Source organism: Sturnira hondurensis, unplaced genomic scaffold (assembly GCF_014824575.4).
Source record: "Sturnira hondurensis isolate 20B ecotype Veracruz unplaced genomic scaffold, ASM1482457v3 Scaffold0004152, whole genome shotgun sequence".
In the NCBI taxonomy this organism is placed as follows: domain Eukaryota; kingdom Metazoa; phylum Chordata; class Mammalia; order Chiroptera; family Phyllostomidae; genus Sturnira; species Sturnira hondurensis.
The window spans coordinates 3,802,984-3,824,480 of record NW_028076783.1 but is presented as its reverse complement, the minus strand read 5'-3'; the positions used below and the strand labels follow the sequence as shown (position 1 = coordinate 3,824,480).

Here is a 21,497-nt window from a genome sequence, read left to right as displayed (position 1 = left end):
ATTATCACCAGAGAAGAAATAAATGTATCACATACATACATACCTACATACACACACAATGAGTCCTTATGTATGTATAAGCACAGATATTGTACTACTATATACTAAGTGCAGAATTAGATACAATCCATGCCATAAAAATATTCCTAATGCACTATAAAAGAGAGGTGTGTTAACAATTAAGGCATCTTGGAAGGAGTACTATAATTGAGGTATACACAAAATGCTAAAATACAGAGAAAGAAGTCTGCGAGAAACAAGGAATAATATTCATAGACAACATATCTGAAATAAACAGAATACTGGCCACAAACAAGGATTTTTTAATGTCAAAGCCAACCTGCAGATGGTTTTATTTGGCCGCACAGGACTTAAACATTTGCAAATATTAACTGCTAACATCTAAAACTCAAACTTTGTTTACAAATAATCTCCACCCAAATCAACCTATTTACCTGATTAGCCCCTATAGGCATCTGATCTTGCAACACCTGCTTTAAAAAGCACTTAGGATTTTGACAGATGAAGAGGTCAATGAGAGAATTTGAGGGTGTGAAACAACACATGGGAACGCTCAAAGGCCTGAGGTCTGACAGCATGGAATAGGGACAGATGTCAGCAGTGGCAAATACAGCAGGGAGGAGAATGGTAGGAAAGCACAAGCCAGAAAGATTTTTATAAAACACCACGGATCCTAGGTCATATGGCTATATGATATACATACTTTATAATTCCCAAAACACATAGGAAAAAATAATCTAGATACAATTACCTGTAGACATATAAACAAAGTCTGTAATACTCCTTCATTCATTCATTCACTTATAAACATTTGTTGAGTGCCTACTAGGTACCAAGCTCTGGAGACTGAGAAATAAAGATACAATCTCTGTCCCATTTACTTCAAGTGCCTAAAAGGAAAGACTACACAGTTCTGGCATAAAATTTAATTAATATTTTATGTAGTTGAATATGCACTTTTTAACTACATTTTCACTCTCCTTATGCTCTCTCTAAACACACAGTAATACCTATATATATATTAAATACAGCATATTACACATAGTATACATAGTATACATACTACATAAATAATTTCTACAATTTTATAAGACTGGAAGGGCACATTCTAGAATACTAAACACTGGTTATCACTATTCTTTCATTTGTGTAACAAAGATTTAATGAACATCTAGAATATGCTAGACTTTTGAGCTAGGTGGGAAGAGTTTTTGTCGTGCTGGCTGTTTATTCCTTATTAGATGGCTTGCACCACCCCTATTCTCAATGGATTCATAATCTAGCAGGAATGGTGGGGAGAGGAATAAATACCGAGTACATGGATTGGCACTATTTAATGTTTTTGTTAAGTTTTCCAAGTATTCTGTAGTGTGTTATTTTCCTAAATGGAGGAGAGACCCCAAGAACTGGGACCTTACAAGCAAAACTAAATGGCTTAGTCATTTTTTAAAAAAGGAAAAATGTATACACTGAACACACACACACACCCATTTTCTTGGAGAACTTCCAGCCACGCAGCTACCAGAATGTAAAGAGGTTTAGCTTAGTAACCAAGAGCACGGGCTCTGGAGTTAGAGCGACTTCCTGCCGACTCTGAACTGCAGCGATTGTGAGGAAGTTACTTCACCTATCTGCCTCTCCGTTTCCTCGTTTGCAAAATGCGACCAGGAACAGTGCCATAATAGCTATTTGCAGGGTTCATATAAATATTCAATGGCACGATGTACGTGAGGGGCTTGGAACACAGGCTGGGTCAGCTACTGTCAGTACCTGTGGTTGTTCACATGATTAGTATCGTTATTAATAAGCTGTCTCTAGAGGGACAATATGCGCTCTCACGTCTTCCCACATACAAAAACAAGTCTAGTGTAAATAAGCGCTAAGTTGACAATGTCTTGTTCAGGTCGAGTTTTCCTAATACAAATGCAGCGCTTCACTAACCGAAGCGCTTCCGCAGCCTTAGCGTCCGCCGCCTAGCCCCAGACCGCTTCGTCTCCCTCCCCCGAAAACTGGACGGCGGAAAGGCGGCTCCGAGACCCCGTACCCGACCAGCCTCCTCCCTGGAAGCCCCGCACCCAAGCTGCTGCCACCCTCACCGCCGCCACAGTTGCCGACGAGCTGCTCCTACTACCCCGGAAGCATTCTTTCCGCCCGGAGGAGGCCGCGCCTAGTCCAGGGCACTTCCGGGTCAAGCCGCTCCGGCCGGAAGAGGCTCGGTGCCGTACTGGTGAGTGGAGGTTCGGTTGGGGTCACTGCCTGGGAGTTGCTGGGTTCCCTAGGCTAGAGTTCAGAGCGGGGAGCTGGGGTAAGACGTGAAAGGGAGTTAGGGTGTCCGCGGGTTTTTTCCGAAGGCGTGGCTTGAGCTGCAGGAGTTGACCATCCCACATTTACCTTTCCAGCGCTACCGGCCAGAAAGTACCCTGGGCGCTTGGGACAGACACACTGGTTTAGAGCCGCCAGTAGCCCTGCTCTCGAGTGCTCGACATTCTAGTGTAGAGGCCGATCCTGAAACAGAAAACAGAGGAGGGCGGACGGGGATTGAGTGAAAGAGATGAAGGGATTACGAAGTATGAATTGGTAGTTACAAAATAGCCGTGGGGATGCATGCACAGCTGTAGGGAATATAGTCCATAATATTGGAATAACTGTATGGTGCCAGATGGATACTGGAAATATTGGGGGGGGACACTTTGTGAAGTATATGATTGTCTAACCATTAGGCTGTACATCTTAAACTAATACAAAATACTATTGAATGTAAACTATAATTGAAAAAAATAATAAAAATAAAAATCATTTATAAGAGGGTAGCGAAGGCTTTAAAGAAAATTAAACAGGATAAAGTGATAGAACAAAGTGAGGGAATAAGCCTTATGGACGTCTGGAGAAGAGCACCCAAGGCAGAAGAAATAGCAAATGCAAAGGCCTTTTGGTGGAAATAAACTTAGCGAGGTCAAGAAAAAGAAGAATGGCCACTATGACTAAAGCAAAAAGAGGAAGATGCAGCCAGAGACTGAAACAGGCCAAATCTTGTAGGGTCTATGAGCCAGGACAAAGATTTTGGCTTTTATTTAGAAAGCAATGAAAAACAATTGAAGGTTTGAGAATCACAGGGGAAAAGAGGATGGACTCACATGAACAAGTATAAAGGACACATGGACAATAACTAAGGCGGGGGCCACTGGGGGGGCAGGGCTGGGAATATAAGACAGAAAACTGTACTTGAGCAAGAATTAAATAAAAAAAGAAAAAAGAACAATTGAAGGTTTGTATGCAGAGAAATGACATGCTCTGACTTACTGCTAAGTTTACAACTGACCCCGCCTGGGAATCAACTCCCAGCAGTGTGAATGCATGAAACCGGATTGACAGCCAGGAAGAAAGGCATTACAGACAGCTTCCTTGTACAGTCCTGAAAAACCGTCCCATTGGGGTGGAGGGACTTGGCCTTTTCAGAACCCAAGTCTTTTCAACTACATTTCATGGCTTAAGAATCATGATTTTAATGTCTGTATATAAAATTGTCACTTCCTAAAAGAAAGCCATTGTTTCACATTTTTATAAGTCTTTTTAATATCTGGCTTAATAGAAAACAGCTAGATTCTCACATCTCCTGCATTCATTGTGACTATTACCCGTCATGTAGCTTGTGGAAAATTGCAACATACTGTGTGAGAAAGAGAGTGAAAAAGGCAAATAATGTGCTAGTATTATTATGAAAATTGTTTTGAAAAATCATATTTAACAAGTGTCATGGAGCCCTGAGCAGTGTGGCTTGGTTGGTTGGGTATCATCCCACAAAGCAAAAGGGTGCCGGTGTGATTTTCTGTCAGGGCACATGTCTGAGTTGTGGGTTTGGTTCCCTGTTGAGACACAACCGATCGATGTTCCTCTCCCTCCCTTCCCCTCTCTCTAAAAATAAAATCTTTTTTAAAGAATAAATGAATAAATAAAAAGTCTCAGGGAAACCACCCCCAGACAAGGTATGACACTTTGAGAATCACCAAATTACAATATTGTTGCAACAGAAGAATTATAAACTTGACTTGAAAATCGTTAAAATTATATGCAATATGAAGTGCTGATGCCCAGGCCCCCATTATAGAATAGCCAAATCAGTAAGTCTGAGTGAAGCCAAAAAATCTGTATCCTTAACAAGCACCCCAGATTAATTTGATGTAAGCGATCCAAGAATTAATTGCAGTTTGAGAAAAATTATAGATAAAATTCTTCCTAGAGTTTTCTGTCCACTAAAGTTTTTAAAAAATACTAACTGTATTTTCATATCTTCACATCTCTCCATTAACAGTTTCCAGAGTCTGAGGCTCTGGAAAGTCAGTGAGAAGTTTGTACCAAGTACCTTTCTGACTACCAAATTGCCAAGTCTCTAAATTCAAATTGTTTGAATTGTGTGAATCCAATCCTTTGCCAAGGACTGAGGTTTTTAACGGTGTCATCTAAGCCTACAGTTTTTAGATGGATAGATAACTGATAGAAGAAAGAAAGTGGTAAGTCTTAGAATCAAGTACTTTCAGTGGGCTAGGGGACTAACAACAAAAGAAATCCACCCGAAATTAAGAGGGTAGAGATGAGAGTTTAAGTGAAAGGCTTTTGAATAAGGTGAAATTTCAGTTGGCTATTGTAGAGAGGATCAAATTTTCACAGGATATTGGTCTGGAGTGGCAGGAAGCTTTAAGCAAAAGAACAACTGTAACCAGAACTTGGGGTGAAAAGTTATTTGGACAAAAGAGAGAGTAAAACAAGTGTAGTTAAGGCCAAGCCAGTCAGGGAAGGTGGGAAGATTTCAGGATTTAAACCAAGAAAGGAATGAAAATGATAATCAGCCTCAAGATAAGGAAACTAAGACCACTGGAAATCATGGCTAATTAGTGACAGGCATAAGTAAAGGCCAGACTTGACTTCTAAATCTATGTATTCCTTTAAGAAGCAATTATTGTTCATGCAGGCACTGTTGGGCTCTGTCTAGCAACTTCTATTCTGCCACCTGACTCTGTTCCTGGATAGAGGAATAGAATTACGCATGCCAGGCTAGAATTTGAAACTTACCTCGTAGGCAATGGAAAATCTCCAATGGTTTTGAAATCACTGACTTTCTTGGATTTGTGTTTGGGGCCAATTCTGAGAGAGCAGTGTTTGAGACATCCAAGGGGTATAGTTGGAGTTAAGGAGAGTCATTTGGAAATTAAAAGGATCGTATGATATCCAGGTAAGATAGAATTTCTATGACCTGGGTTAGGGACATAGGACTTAATTGAAAAACATCTAGGAGTTGGACTAATAATAACAATAACATGTGTTTGTAATGTACCCACATTAGTTCACCTCATAGAGTAGCTCACAATTACCCTATGAGGTACTTACTATTAATAACCTGATTCAGTAGCTGTGAAAACTAAGGCCTCTCAAGCCCACCACTTTACCTAGTGGTGGAATCAGGCACTCTTAATTCCAGTGCTTCTAACCACCAAGCTGTAGTGATCCCATAACTTTGACCTTGCAAAACTGGAAGAATTCTATTGTGTAACTATAATTCAAGCTATGTATATGCTGGACAAGTAGATCTGAGGATGGGAGTGAGGAGGTCTGTTTTAGTTACAGTGAATTTTATTGCTTCTTGGGCTTTTGGCTAAATATAGTATCTGTTGTTATCAGTTATACTGAGTTTTAGATATTGGGGAATTTTTTCAAGCTTCAGAGAAAAATGAATAAGGAGATCATAAGTCAAACTTGTTATATCAGTGTTTTTGTCTTTTGCATCTAGTAGCTTCAGCTCATGGCAAAAAGGATAAAACTTGTAAGTATAACAAATACTCCTGGGTTTAAAACAAAGCTCCAATAAACGTAGAAGGTGTTTCTCAGTGTGCCCGAAAATATGTCACAGTCAGAGCAGAGTGCCAAAGTGCCCGTAAGGAGGTATGTGCCGGCTCCAAGATGCCACTGGGAACACGAGCCATTTTAATCAGAAACTTTTTAGAAAGTGGCCCTCAAACTGGTGATTTCTTTTTAAATCTTACCCTTTTATGTTACAGGTTCCTATAAAATGCTTCACTGTAAGCATGTAAATGCTTCACTGAACAAACAGCTTTATGTTTGTTCTTTGCAAAGAATAGAGGAATGCCAACAATCTGCTAACAAAATTGGATCTTCCTTTGCTTTCCCCCCTTTGCCAATTCAGGATGCCACCCTGACCATTTGTGTGGCAGAGAGAGGAACCTCTCCATTTTTCCAGTGTAACAATGCCGGCAGAGAAGAGCAGATGAGCTGTAAATACAGCCTAGAACACATTTAGTTATGGAGAATGGAGCATTAATATCCCAGTATACTTGGAGCAAAAGCCAGTACCATCTGGGCCTCAGTGTTTTCCTCCCTTTGAGTTATCCCAGAACTATTTCTGCAAACAGCCATTTCCTCAGCCAACTTAATCTTGAGCCACAAAAACGGAAATCAGCCACATTACTTCCTTATTTACTGCTGTTGAGAATTGGAACAGAATGCAAATATTTCATAGAAGTTGGCAGGAACAGCAACAAGGCAATCTGCTAGGGATGACAGTTTAGACACTCTTCTTTCTTTTTTTTTAATGATATAACCAATATTCAGAATGGTTTTGTAGGGTAAAATTTACATTTCTGATTATTCATGAACTTAGAAAAGCTTATGTTTTACTACACTTAAAAAATGAAAAAGGCGTTGGAATAAATTTGAGCATTACACTTTTCTGTTATTCATGCTGAAGCAAGGTAGTAAAAAATTCTGCCAAGTAACTTCATCCACAAGCATAGCATAGCCCCTTTTAACTGTTTGCAGGAAGGTTGCACTTTGATTTTCCTTTCTGAACTCTTTCTTCTTAGCCTCCAAATGTCAGCTGCTGCATTGAGAATAGCAGGCATGATATCTGGGAAGTTCCAAACTTACAAGTAAATTCAAGTTCTTTACCTTTTGCATACACAGCGCAATTATACTTCTCTCACTACATCTCACACTGTCTTGTACATAGCTGTTTCTCCCTCCAGGCTAGTTGGTCAGTTCTCGAGGGTCTGGGACAGTATCCTGCTTCACCCCAGCTTCCTTTTGCAAACCCAGGACTTTGTCTTGTGTATGATGAGCCCCTGGCAATACTAAGCTGTTTTAAAATCATTACTCTAGAATGAGTAGAATGGTTTTAATCAATGTAGTTTTTGTTGCTGATAGCAGAAACCAGTTCACACGAACTTAAGTAAAAGGAAATTTAGTATAAGGAGATAAGTCAAGGGTATCCTGATCAGTGTGATTTGTTGCTTTACTCTCTTGTCTGCTTCTGTCACTTTGAACATGCACATGTCTTAGCCAGTGTTTTCCCTCCCAACTGTCAAATAGCCTCTTATCTCCAATGGGTTGTGTCTTTTAGTAGCTCAGACTAGAAGTCCTTTGTGTTCAGGATGCCCATGGTATGAGTATGAAGCAGACCGGGCCCAGACTGGGCCCATCTTTACTGGCTGGCCATATAAGAATAGTGTGCTACCTGTCACTCCCCCTCCTGGCCTGAATTAGTGGCCCAGGTACTTCTGCCACCTTGGACCTAAGATCAGTTTAAGGGTCTTCATAGTACTTTCTAGACCCTGTCGTACAGTTTTCTCTAAATTTCTCATAGAGGCACATGGCTATGTCTGCGCAGCACAGGACCTGAAATCTTGACGGCGTGAGCAGCTTGTGTGCCTCCCCAGTGTGTGGGGAGGCAGGGAGGGCTGCCTGCCAGCCCCAGCACAGCCTAGTCCCTTTTGCTGAACACCATCTTTTTTCTCCTTTCTAGCCATGTCTTCCCTTCCCTTCTTGTTTGCACATTCCCTTTACTTTCATGGTCTTCATTTTGAATAAAGTTGAATAAAGATGCTTGTTTCTTTAGGAAGAGAAAATCAGTCTTATTGAAACCAGGAAGTCGAATTTTGTCAGGAGCCAGAACTGCACGTGCGAGTCTCTCTTTCTCTTCCTCTCTGCTCCTCTCTACCACCGGCTCTCTCCCTTCTCCCTCCCTGTGGTCCTTTCTCTCTGCTGCTCTCTGTATGTGTGGCCCAAACCTGACTGCCTCGGCCCCCTATATTCCTTCTGTTTTTCAAAAAGCCCTAACCCGTGGTGTCTCTATTCCTAATTCCAGGAAAAAAGGTTTTAATGAGTTTAGTCAGCCAGTGGGTTGGCTTTCTCCTGGGCCTGAGAAGGCAGGGTTCAAAAAAGGGAAGCATGGGCTAGGTAAATCACACCGAAGGTTTTCCGCCCCAAACTCAGGACGTGTGAAAACAATGTTAGCTTATATGTGGTTGGAGTCCAAGCATGGTTTACAATGCCTGTTTGATCCATGGTTTTGTGAAGTATTTATTTTCAGTAAGAAGAAGAAAAATACGAAATTTAAAATTAAAGGTTGGAATTATGTAATGGAATTTTACCCTACCCCCTAAGATTTTTAAATGGTTGGCAGTATTCTGAATAAAAGTGTTATATCTAACTTAAGTAATAGTTTTGCTGTAAGGTGTAGAATTTAGTGCAATATCTCAAAGGACCACTAACAATAATAACTAGAGTTTATTCTGTGATTACTATTGCTAGACTCTGTTTTATATATACTGTCTCCATTCAGACCTCGCAATAGTCCTATGAGAATACATACTGTTATTTCCCCTACTTTAAAGATGAGGGGACTGGGGCACAGAGAGATTCTTGTCATTAACAAAAGTTACAAGGCTGTTAAAATTGGAGCCAGATTGGAATCCAGGAAATCTGGCTCCAGAGTCTGTACTTTGAACTTCTCTGCTACCCTGCCTTTATCAGAGGCCTGCAATTATGATGTTCCAGGGTGATCAACTCCAAAATGGCAAGCAAATGATAGCCGTGTCGTATTGGAGGTATTCACCCAGTCTGGAGCACCATTAGACAGGGCTGTCGTAGAGGAGATAAGCAAGTATATTAGTGGTCTCTGGGTGCCATTCATGGACACTCTGCCTTGGAATCACTCAGGGAGCTAATTAAAAACCCTGAATTCCAAGGTCTGAACCCAGTGGTTTTTATTCTGTAGATGATTGTGATATTCAACCTGGTTTGGAAGCTCTACACTTGGTAACCTTTTATTCCCACTGTCATCTTCTAGAACAAGATAGTAAATGAGACTTTGGTGGCTGGTTCAAGGAATTTCTTTAGGCATTACACCCTTAAGTTCTTTTGAGATTGTCAGCATTGTCTCTTTTTTTTTTTTTTTTTAAATTCTGAGATCTTAGCCAACCTCATAGTTTTAAGATTTTATTTATTTATTTATCTTTACAGGGGAAGGAGAGAGGGAGAGAAACATCAATGTATGGTTGCCTTTTGTGCGTCCCCTGCTGGGAGTTGGCCTGCAGGGAACTGGACTACAACCCAGGCATGTGCCCTGACTGGGAATCGAACCGCGATCCTCTGGTTCGCAGGCCCGCGCTCAATCTACTGAGCTACACCAGCCAGGGCAGCATTGTCTCTTTTGTGTCAGAAAATATAAACACTATAAATGCCTGTCAGTTTGAGTAACTATGATCCCTGTTGCATAGCATTCTTCGATTTACAAAGATTTGTCACCTACTTTATCAAGTTTAAACTAATCTCCATCAGTAGCTATTTACTGAGCGTGTGCTAGTTATGCAGTGTAGCAATAAAAATTGTAGTCCCTGTGCTCACAGGACTCACAAGTGAGATGCCGTAGACTGCGTAGCAATACAGAGCCGCGTGTACTAGAGCCAGGAATGTAGTGTAATGGTGAGGGCTACAGGGGTCTGGAACCATCCTGGATCCAGGTGTGCACTGCATCCACGTGGGAGGAAGAGCCCAGCCGTGAGAGGAGGCTCGGAGGCTGCCTGAAGAAGGGGTTCCGCACAGCGGCGACACGGCCAGGACGCTGCTTGCCGGAAGCCCTCTCCTGTGGAGACCATTCATTCCCCAGAATTTCCTGCATCTCAGGGTAGGGGAGCCCATTTCTTCTATTTCCAGTGTCTTCTACGCTCGCTGCCTTGATCTGGGGGGATTTCACCATTCATGCGTCTACCCCACTCTTGAGCCTCTCACTGTGGCCTCTTCATCTTGGAAAAGTTATCTTCTTCACTCACTTCAGCTTCCCAGTCCAGTTCCCAAAGTCCACCTCCAATTTTGCTGTTGGCGCAGACTGTTCCCCTCCAGATTCAGGAATCCGATCCAGCACTCTCTGGTCACCACCTCTCCTTACCGCAACTTGTAACTCTTATTCCTGACCACCTCCTAACCAGGGACCCTTCTGTTTTGCCCTGTCCCCTGTCCTTTTACCTAGAACACTTCTCTTCCATTCTCGAATGTTGTTTCTCCCTCAGTCCTGTTGCACATCTCACTTTCTCAGGGAGGCTTTCTGCAATGAGGTTAGTGTACCATGTTGGGTGCTCCTGTCACATCCTATGCTTTTCCTTGGGTAGCATTTAGTATACTTTGTATGTCTGTAGTTAGTGTCTGTGTCCTCTTGCAGACTGAGCTCCATGAAGGCAGAGACAGTGTCTGTGGTACAGTAGGTTGTACATATAGACATTATTGAGTAGAAGAAAAATGCATACCTTCGGTCTAAAATAGTGGTTCTAAACTCAGTGGTGGGCAGAAGTGTGGGGGAAGGAAATGGCAGGATAAGAAACACTGTGGTATTACACTATAGTGGAGTTTGGGGGGTTTACTTGTTTTATTTGTTTTCGTGTTTCTTTTCACTACAAAGAGCACAGGCCTCCAGCTCAGAGCCTTCAGCAGATGGCAATATCTCTGAAAGTTAATAACACTGCTTTGTTTTCATCGTGTTTATGTGTACAGTTACTTTATGTGCAGACGTGATACAGACTTCTAAAATAAATGTATGAAAGTGAAATATGGGTTGGTTTTTTTTAAAGCATGCATAATAACTTGGTACATGGATGTAGCAAAAAATGCATGAAAGGGACACCTCATCAAAGTCCCGGGGAGCGCCTGGGCCCAAACGCCTTGCTTCCTTTGCGTCATTTCAGTGGGGTGTGGGGAGGAAATGGAAGTATGTGCGTGTGTCCACCTATTATGTACAACAAAGTCTGAAGTTTGTTTGTTTTACTCTAAATATTAGTTCTTAAATTTGAAAGATACAGAAAATTCTTTTCATCATTCAACCATCCTTTCAATGGCTAATGAAAATTAAACGACAGTTATAGCTTATTGTGATTCAGAGTTTGAGGAGTTTATGGCAAAATACAATGATCCGTTGCTTTTTATGTTACATGAATAAGAAGCCTTCGTGAAAGTATAAAGGGGAGTAAATGTCATTTCCAAAACTAATTATTTTGGGCCTTTGTAAGAAATAAAACTAGTTGTTTCATCCCATATTTTACAGAAATAAAAGGTGAAATTTTTCTTCAAGAGACAGTGATTTAAAAGGGGAGTCAAATTACCAGGCCAATGACCACCATCACATGAACTCTTAGACTGGGGTACCATTTTTCTTTTTATTCGCAGTATTTTACTCTTCTTCTAAATTTGTTTGGTAATCATTCCCTGTGGCTTACATTTGCATTTCTACCAACAAGTTCTTTAAGATGTCAATTCCTCTCTTAGCTAATTTTGCAGACTTTGAGCTAGAAATTTGGTATTCTTACAAACTTAAATGTACTATATTTTGTCTCTTGATATTGAAGAAACTATTAAAGGAAAATTATTTTGTCTAACATTCTTGCCCAAGTGTTTTACCTCAGAAGTCAGTATATGTATATTTATATATATAGAATAGTGCAATTTTCTTTCTAATATTAAATCAAAAGAACTACCTCAACTGTCTCTGCATTATTTATATCTAATATGTCTATGTACTTGAGCTACTCAGATTTTGAGCTCCATGGTAATGATTATGATATACCAGTTGATTTATATTATTGATACAATAACAGGTGGTACAGGTTGAAATAAAAGATCATTAGACTAAATATTTTAGCCTTCATTGGCTCCCTGGAATTTGTCAGAGTGAAATAGAATCATAGGTTTTCAGAACTAGAAGAATATTTAAAAATTGTTTTTTCCAGTCCCGTATAACTGATGAGAAAACCAGCCCAGCTACATGCCAAGGTTGTACAGCCAGTCTGCAGGACCAGGTCTAGGGCTGCCATCTCCCAGCTCAGTGTTCTTTCCACTGTCTCTGTGTGAGGTTTTTAGGGAGTGTTCTCTCTATTGTGCTCACTCCCTGATGTTGGCACTGATTATTCTCATCAATTTTACATCTCTTCATTCATTGAACCTAAAGTTTTGCCCCATTATGAGTCTTAGTCGGTTAAACTTTATATCTGACTTTCTTTTAGGTTGGTCTTCACTCACATGTTTAATCTTCAAGATCCATTTCAAAGTGGAAGACTTCAAAATCCATTTGGATCTACCACTTTTTTGGAAAACTCCAATATCAAGCAATAAATTACCCATTGTACTCTTGTTACAGTATAGAAGCTGTCTCCAAATCTAAACAAGATTGTCTCCCATTTTCCCATGAAGCCACATTGTTGTTTATTCACTTTAGTGGTGAGTGTTACTATGCCAGTTGCTTTTGTTTTGGAAGATGTAGGCTTCAACCACATAGACCCACCAGGAGCAAATCATAGTTCTTCCAATATATCATTTCCTCTAAGCTTTGAACTCTCAGCAGACTCCCACACGGGTGATGATGTCGTCATAGCCAAAGAGGGAGCTAGCGTTTCAATTGAGTGTCTTCTCGAAGTCGAGCACTATGAAGATGTCCATTGGTTCAACTCGAAAGGACAGCAGCTGGATGACAGAGGCAGAGGTAACTATGCCAGGGTATAATTAATCAAGGTTACTCATTTCCTGTTACTTCTTTCTTCTTAGTTTTATGGCATATACAACGAGAAATCTCAAAGGTGAGGTACCAGGGTGAATAGTTAAAACTTTTGAAAGGCCCAGAGCATGATACCTATCAGAAAAAGCCAATTAATTATAACTAACAAAGTAAGGAATAGTTATACATTTAAAAGGTGTTCATATGATGACAGTGAACCACTTTCTCTCCTCTTGGGGAGTTGGTTTCCTCTTCCTTGGAGGTGGACTCCGTCAGGGCTGCTGCCAGCAGCCGGGCAGGCCCCGCAGTGCAGGGCTCCCAGGGACCATTCACCTAGACTCTGATGTGGACGGACAGTGTGGTGGCCCTGTGGGAGTGCAGCAAGAAGGATTTGGGCTAGACTTAAGTAAATCTGTAAACACGTTTTTGCTCAGAAATTAGTTACTAAAAATGTTAGAGGAAATCCAGGATTTTAGAGTTGTTTTTTTTATGACTATAGATCTGTGCAAAAGCTTCCAGTCCCTCTGGGAATTGGAAGCCCGCTACAGAGGAGCGCTGTAATCCCTTCTAGCTCATCTTTTCCTTTCCATGCACTTAATTTACTCGAAAACAGGAGAATTTCTCTTGCATTTTTTTTGTATCTCCATCTTAAAAAATCACACAAACGTTGTCACAATGTGACCAAGGTCTACTTTTTGACAGGTTTTTGATTTTGCTCTTTGTGGATCTGTGAACACATCTTAATCAGCAGAGTGTTTCCTCAATTAGTTTTCTATTAGAAAGATTTTTTTAAAATACAACTTGGGTTAAAATATGTCAGAAAGAAATCTCCTAATGAAATATCCTAATATCCTAATATCCTAATGAAAAATCATTAGGATAAAGATTAAATCTGGGATTTTTACAAGGTTCACTTTTGGAAAAGGCCCCTTATCTTTCTTGCTAGAAAGAGTCTAATCTCTTGGAATATAAAAGATATTTGGTTATTCACAGTAGAGTGAAAAACAGAAAAGGAGACAGGTGGTGTTTCCTTCTAAAGTGTATACATAGACAGTAGGTAGAAAATAGATAGGGGAGGCAAGAATAGTGGGGGAAATATAGAATCTAAAGAACTTGAGACACGTGGTTATAAACTAAGGGGGGGAGAATGGTGGGGGAGGGAGTGTATGGGTGGAGGGGAATGAAGGGGGGAATAGAACAACTGTAATGGTATAGTCAATAAAATATATTTTAAAGAAATAAAATAAAATAAAGTGTATACTAAACATTTTAAATGTCTACAAACTGAGTAACCGGTCACCAGGGGATTTGAAGTGTTTGAGTTGTTAGAAAGAGCAATGCATGTTTAACCAGCTTCTTAAGAATATAAACCTATGAAATCAGAATCTCTAGAGTGATGTCCAGAATGTGTGTTTGGAACCTGATTTGCGGTTCCACATTTGGACTCACCGAACTGGACTCTTACCGCCTTCAGGCTGTAAGGTCCTGACCAAATACCACTGAGATTTGAATTATTTAGTTAATGTGACTATTACAGACTGACTGCCTAAACAAAGCTTAGGTTAGGTTGAGACCAGCCGATTGGAATGGCAGTTTTACTTTCCTATTTTCCCTTTACTTGGAAAACCACTAAACTAACATTTGTCATTGATGCTTTCAGCAGCAGCTCTAGAAAATTGTATTAAGTTTTATGAATCTCAAGTGAGAGGAGTTTAAAGAGCTTGCCGGTCTAGTATGAGGTTCATAAAGCTTGAGCTATTGTCAGCAAGTGAGCTGGAGAGTTTCGATTGCGGTCATAGCACAGTAACTGGTGAGTGGAGTCTATGTAGTTCATCATATCTTTGATTCCTGGGGTATCTTTTTCATAGCTCCAAGTTCAAAAGATAGGCTCTTGAGGAATAATTGCTTTAGTTATAGCTACATATTTTCCTCCTCCTTTTATGTGGGTGAAGTGATGGCTCTTAAATATAACTATAGAATTTACATAAATGTTGATGATGAAAACCATAAGCAAAATCCAAAGTGCTTACTAAGAAATGTGCCACTAAAATAATTTAGAAGTATAGGATCTTGGGGATTAAAAAGATCTAGAAGATTAGGATTCAGGTGGTGCTCAAGAAGCAGTCACCTAGCCTCCTCTGGGACACCGTCTGTAGTCACACCTACACCCGAGATTAGCCCATCGATCCCAGCTTTGAACGACTGTTATAGTCAAAGCAGAATATGCTGAATATACAGAATATGCTGAAAATTTACTGCAAACATGAGAGTAAGAATCATGCAAGGAGAACCAGGTTATTAAAGGCTATTGAGTCAAGGTCAGTATCCTTTGCTTTTCATATCCTTTTATAGTTTTGTACACGTGTTTCCTGAATGAAATCCCTTCATATATGGAAGAGAAGTGGCATGTTTTAGGTTAAAAACAGAAGCCCAGGCATCTTAAAGGCAACTTTATTCTTTTAGCAAGCTGCTCACTTACCCTGACTTGTGAGACATGTCTTTGGGCCTGTGCATCGATTACTCATGCCAGAAAATCAAGATGATATCATCAACAAACTTTTTCTAACAAAACAAATTAAGGAGTTCAAAGCATGCTCCTTTAGCCAATTAGTAATTAAACAAATTCATTAAATTGGTAGGATTTTTTAAAAGACAATTTTGTCCGTTATATAAGTTCATTATCTAAAATAAGCACAGTTAAATTAAAAGAAAATAATAAAAATTACTCATAACCCATCCAGAAATGGCCACTGTTTTATATTTCTGAGGCATATTCTTCTAGTATATGAAAATGGGTAGGTAGACACTGATGTAGACACACATGCAGGCACACCTCATTTTATTGCACTGTGCTCTGTTGTGCTTCACATATGTTTTAGGGTTTTTTGCATATTAAAGGCATGACCTCAACCAGCAAAATGATTAGGACTGGCTTTGTTACAATACTCGCTTTATAGAGGTGGCCTGGAAGTGAACCCCCAGTATCTCCGAGGTATGCCTGTATAAATAGAAACATTTTTTTAAGATTACTCATTTAGTGTTATGTAGACGTAACTGTCTCCCTAAAAGGCTGGTTGGGTTTAGCAGTGAAAAGGTAGCCATGATAATCATTACTGTCAAGAAGAAAGATCTTCATTCCCTTTTTAAGTTCCAGGCTATTTAAATTCTGACCCTGGACATAACTGTCTGCCGTTTGTTACATAATTTGCACAAACAGCAGGACCTAACAGATGAGTTCAAGTACTTTTGTGAAGAAAAGGAATATTGATAAGCCAGTTGGCATATTAAGTGGTAATGATCTTTATGCTGTAATCTTTTTTATTTCTGTTGGGTTACCAGGTGGAAAATGGTTGGTTTCTGATAACTTCCTGAATATCACCAACATAGCCTTTGATGACCGAGGGCTCTATACATGTTTGGTCACCTCTCCAATCCGTGCCTCCTACTCTGTCACCCTGCGTGTCATCTTCACCTCAGGAGACATGAGTGTGTACTACATGATTGTTTGCCTGATTGCCTTCACCATCACTCTCATCTTGAATGTTACACGGCTCTGCATGATGAGCAGCCATCTTCGTAAGACCGAAAAGGCTATCAATGAGTTCTTCAGAACTGAAGGGGCCGAGAAACTGCAGAAGGCCTTTGAGATTGCAAAACGCATCCCCATCATCACCTCCGCCAAGACCCTGGAGCTCGCCAAAGTCACACAATTTAAGACCATGGAGTTTGCGCGTTACATAGAAGAACTGGCACGAAGCGTCCCTCTCCCACCACTTATTCTAAACTGCAGGGCCTTTGTTGAGGAGATGTTTGAGGCTGTGCGAATGGATGACCCTGATGACATAGGAGAAAGAATTAAAGAAAGACCTGCCTTGAACGCTCAAGGTGGCATCTATGTCATTAACCCAGAGATGGGGCGGAGCAACTCACCAGGAGGAGATTCGGATGACGGTTCTCTGAATGAACAAGGCCAGGAGATAGCAGTTCAGGTTTCTGTCCACCTTCAGTCAGAGACGAAAAGCATTGGTACAGATTCTCAAGACAGCAGTCACTTCAGCCCCCCTGATGATACGGGATCTGCCGAGTTGAACTCTAACTACAAAGATGGGGTATATGAAAACTGCCAGCTCTGAGCTCTCCCCGTGCCTGCAAAATCTGCTCTCAGAACAGGAACCTGTTTCATGCAGGAAATAACATTTTTAACAAAATATAACTAGGGTTTTCCCCTCATTCCAACTAAGCACATCAGAAGGTGCATTATTGCCAAAATCTTTGTTAAAAAAGCAGCACTTTCCTGTCTGATATTTCCCATTCATTTTCCTCAAGCTTGAGTAGATGATGCATGTGAAAATTGAAAGGAGCCTCAGAGGTCAATGTAATGGGAAAAGTGCTGCACTGAGAGTTCCATGGCTTCTCTGATCATGGTTCATCCGTTGGTTTAGGGCTGACACGTATCTTGAAGCCGCAGTTTTTCTACTAATAAGATGAGGTATTTGCATTAAATAATACCTATAGGGGTTTCTAGCCTTACAACTTCTTACCCATCACCTTGAATCCACTGAAATCTCTAGCACGTCTCTGAGTAAGTCCTTCCCTGGACTTTCAGTCCCCCTTTATGGAAAGGGCCAAGCTGAGACTTTCCTCTGTGGTGTAGACTTCTGTACCAGTGCCACAGTGCATGAAGATGTGGGTGTCCTCCCATCATGTTGCCTTGTGGAGTGTGCAATTGCATGTGCTGGGTTGGATCTCTTCAGTGTAGTCCATGTCTATGTTATAGTTACTAGGAAGCTAACTACTCATTAGTAAACTACTTTCCATGAGTAAATTGGTCCTTTGGGGGATATATTCTAACTTTTCAACTTATTGAGGTGTCACTGAGCTGACAGTGATTTCTCAACTGATCTCCAAAAGTGAGCCATTTGTTTCTAAGGAATAGTATTCTCTGCTTTTAGAATAAGAAACCATGTCAAATCATCTGTCTCTGGTAAATCATGGGTTTTCACATTCCTGTTAAGAGAATTTCTCAGGCTTTCCCTTTCTAAAAGTACTGGATTCGCCCTCTGTCTTAAATACGGTGCTAAAGGTTGCATGCATGCCTCCTTACCTTGTTTTGGTTGTATTTTATTGTTGTGGAGGGTTTCATTTTTGTACTTCAGATAAAGAATTGAGTTAAGGTTCTTGCGGCCATTCTGGGAAGCACTAACCTGAAATAAGATTTAATACTGGTGTATAGTGTATGTTACTGTATTAAATATATTATTAGATATGGATTCATAGGTATTTATATACACATACATACAAATGATCGAGACATAAAGAGGGGGAAAAATTATGGGTGGTGCCACCTGATTCAACTGTTTGTAATAAACACTTTAAGACACTATTTCTTGCCTGGCTGAGATCTGGTATAATGGAGTTGTCGATACTCTTCAGAATAATTCCTTTAGCTACAGGAAGCTTGGTGTCATTTAAGTTTAAGAACTTGGCAGTGGAGCTCCATTTGGTACTTCACGTTTCTTCATTTGGCTCCTGATCATTGAAGCATTGCTTAAATGAGGGGGTCCTGTGGGAAATGTTCGCAGGAGGTTTTATCAGGATTTTAATTTAAGGTTTCAAATAGAGGAAGGGAGGAAATTCAAAGTGTGACCAGACAGAACTCATTCTTCCCTTTGTCTAGGCTTATCAGAAATAATACATCTGTTCTGGAGAGCACAAATGAATCGATGGGCAGTTTTATCAGGTAGCATTATAGATAAATATGATAATGCTGCCTTTTCTGTCTCTCAGGCTGTTCCCATGGAAACCTTCAGAGCCAAACAAAAGCTACCAGTCATTTAGCCATTTAGCCAAAGCTTGCCTTGGCTCCTAGACCTGTATTTCTCTAAGGAAAACCACTTTCATGCTCTTGGCTATGAGAGCAAGGGCTCTGGAACATTCCCCAGCTTAGAGAACATGTTTCCCCTCCCAGAATGTTTCTCTTGAAAAATGGAAACTTTTTAAAATCCCTTGTTTGTGATCTATGTCCTGAACTTTCCTTAGCTCTTCGGATAGCATCCCCAGTCCTACCCCGATGCAGCATTTCTGGGCTCATTTCTTGGAATGTAACTATCACGTTAAAGAGAATGGATTTGCCCAACGTGTCTTCATAGTGGACGTGAGTGTTTGGAACCCTAAGGTAGACCTTATTTAACGCAAAGTTGTGGGAATCAGGGCTTTGTAAAAATGCAGGAAACATTGAAAAGCCTGTCAATTTACACTATCATATAATAATTAAGTACAGGCTATTTCAGTATATCTTGGATAAATTATTTTAGAAACATAATGGTGACTTAATTTGGTGGCCAAACTGGATTCCTTTGACTATTCCAGGTTATTTTATCATCAATAAAGAATTAAAGCAGGTCAAAATTTAATCAGAGTTGGTATTTCTAAAGCTAGTTTTCAAGAGAAAGGAAATCGCACTTACTAATGTTTTCTGTATCTAATCAAATACTCTTCATTATAAGTAATAGTCATGTGTTTTTGTAAAATCTTTAACCTTTTCAACTTAAACTATAGTCTAAAAGTCTTTTGATGATAACTGGTATAAATATACTTTTGTCTTATTGGATTTTATAGTTAGTGGACAGGCCTTTACTCAATAAAATGTATTTGAAATATTTATCTCATTTATAAATTTCATCTTGTATTTAATGAAACTTGTCTTTATGAAATGGTGGCTTTGTGAAATAAATTCACCAAAAATAGACACATAAGCATTTTTATACATTTTTTTACCAGCTGAAAGCAGACAGGCATCTTTTGAGCTGATAAGCTGATCTCAAAGCTGCATCTGTTGTGATAGGTTAAGTCTTAGGTCCGGCCCAGTGAGCATCTATATTTCCTACCAGCTTCTTTGTTATAAACATCTCAGGAGTTACTGACCTGGAATGGTTATGAGAAGGCCTTTGGCTTCTTTGCTTCACTTAACATGTATTTGAAAATCAAAGCGCACTGCTTTCCCTTCAGCCCTTCAGCCCTTCAGCCCTTCAGCCTCAGTGAAGCCCTTGGTACAGCCCTCACCACGCCCTGCATGTAGTCTCACCCCAGATCAGACATGGTCTTCTGTGTCCCAGAGTGGCGTGGGAGCACGGCATGCTTATTTCCCAGAAAGAGTCCAGCCACTCGTGGGTGCTAGCCTTGTCTCCACACACCAGCAGCTATGCGGTACACAAATGTACCACATTTCCCACATCACCAGTTAGAGAACACAGTCCTTTCTCTTCTGGGCCAGTAAAGCTGAAAATGCTCAGCCGTATACAAAAACTTGTAGGCTCTCAACACATTTCATAAAGGTAAATGAGTATTATTTAGTATGGTTCAGATGCTATTTAAATGGTTACCATTTTAATGGATGCATTAAAATTTTGTCCTTTTTTAAAGTCACAGTTGAATGTAAAATATTAAATGTTTAATGTATTATATTCTATTTGTCTGATGTCTTCTATAGAGTATGTGCTCATTTTAATGTGTGATGGAATTTGATGTTAATGATTTTAATTTAACCAGCAGTAAGTTTGTATTCAAGGTGGATGCCACCATGGCTAACCCATTTTAATTTTATAAATATTTACTAAGCATTTATGGTTTTGGTGCTGTGATTCATACATCCTTACATGGGTTTCCTGCCCACAGTTACCACAAGGATGCAGTTACCGAGCCATCCTCACTGGGGCCAAATGCAGCAGGTTCCCACTTCTGAAGTAAGGCATTCCTGGCAAAGGCAAGAGCTTGAGCCAATTCCTGCAGATACAAGGATTTCACACATGTTTTGGGAAACAAGTGACTAACAGAAAAACCTCATGATGAGATTTGGCAGGTGGGGGGTAGCTCTGTTAGAAGCAAGCAATTGCAGTCCAATGGGAATGAAGAGTGGTGATGGAAAAGCACAGAATCTCAGAAGACAGGCAAAGGAAACAGGTAGAGACGTGTGACTCATTACTTAAATGCCACAGGCTCCGTAGAATGAAAACAGCCCCTGTCTCCCTGAGGCAAAGGTCACTGGACTTGGAGTTCTGATTTCACCACTAGCCGTGTAACCATGGGACTTGGCCCTTCTGGACTTCAGTAAGACAGGGTTGATGATGCCTACCTCACAAAGTTAGCACTTAGTACAGCATCAAAACCATATGCTAGCTGTAACATGCCTGCAGTGTGGGGCTAGAAGTCAGTGTCAACTTTGTTAGCAGCCATGTCCAGCTGACAACTGGTTGCATTGGTACTCAACTAAAAATTCCTCCAGCTCTCCGTCAGTTCCAAGTGCATCTGGCTACATGCCGTGACCAAACTGTGGCGGCTAACCCAAATAAGAGGTTTCTTTTTCTCAAATAGGAAGCCTAGAGGAAAGCAGAACAAGGCTGGTGCAGGGGCTCGAGTCTGGCATCTAGGGCTCAGGCTCCTTCTAGATTCCTCTCCACCTTTAGTATGTGGCTTTCTTCTGCATGGTCACAAGATGTCTTAGATTGGGTTCTTCCAGGAGTCCCCAAGAGGATTCATGTGCAAGTGGTTTATCGGGAAGGTGATCTCAGGCAGGTAGGGGAGTGGGGAAGTGAGACAGAAAAGAAGAAAGTTGATATAGGATGCGTTGATGAGTGGGTTACTGCTGTGGGCAACT

The 21,497-nt window shown here is 40.5% G+C and overlaps 2 protein-coding genes across 3 annotated transcripts in view; one reads left to right on the top strand and one right to left on the bottom strand.

Annotated features, from left to right (window-relative positions):
- The window catches only part of FAM114A2 (family with sequence similarity 114 member A2), a 31,681-nt gene extending 29,509 nt beyond the window's left edge, over nucleotides 1-2,172 (bottom strand). Inside the window, exon 1 of one of the 2 annotated variants that reach the window (XM_037044842.1) lies at nucleotides 2,118-2,172. The gene's annotated coding sequence lies outside the window, so the exon portion shown is untranslated. Of the gene's footprint in view, nucleotides 1-2,096 lie in introns of both variants that reach the window. The other variant, XM_037044844.1, reaches the window with a different exon arrangement.
- A 56-nt stretch (nucleotides 2,173-2,228) lies between these two features.
- On the top strand, nucleotides 2,229-19,590 carry MFAP3 (microfibril associated protein 3). The gene is made up of 3 exons (XM_037044845.1): nucleotides 2,229-2,248; nucleotides 12,357-12,832; nucleotides 16,184-19,590. Exons 2-3 carry the CDS (start codon nucleotides 12,538-12,540, stop codon nucleotides 16,975-16,977), a joined length of 1,089 nt encoding a protein of 362 aa, XP_036900740.1. The 5' UTR covers nucleotides 2,229-2,248; nucleotides 12,357-12,537; the 3' UTR covers nucleotides 16,978-19,590.
- The last annotated feature ends 1,907 nt before the right edge of the window (nucleotides 19,591-21,497 follow it).

Coding starts and splice junctions, on each gene's coding strand:
- MFAP3 (XM_037044845.1), top strand. CDS start 12,538: ATGAAGCCACATTGTTGTTTATTCACTTTAGTGGTGAGTGTTACTATG. Junction 12,833..16,183: donor GCTGGATGACAGAGGCAGAG/GTAACTATGCCA, acceptor TTGGGTTACCAG/GTGGAAAATGGTTGGTTTCT.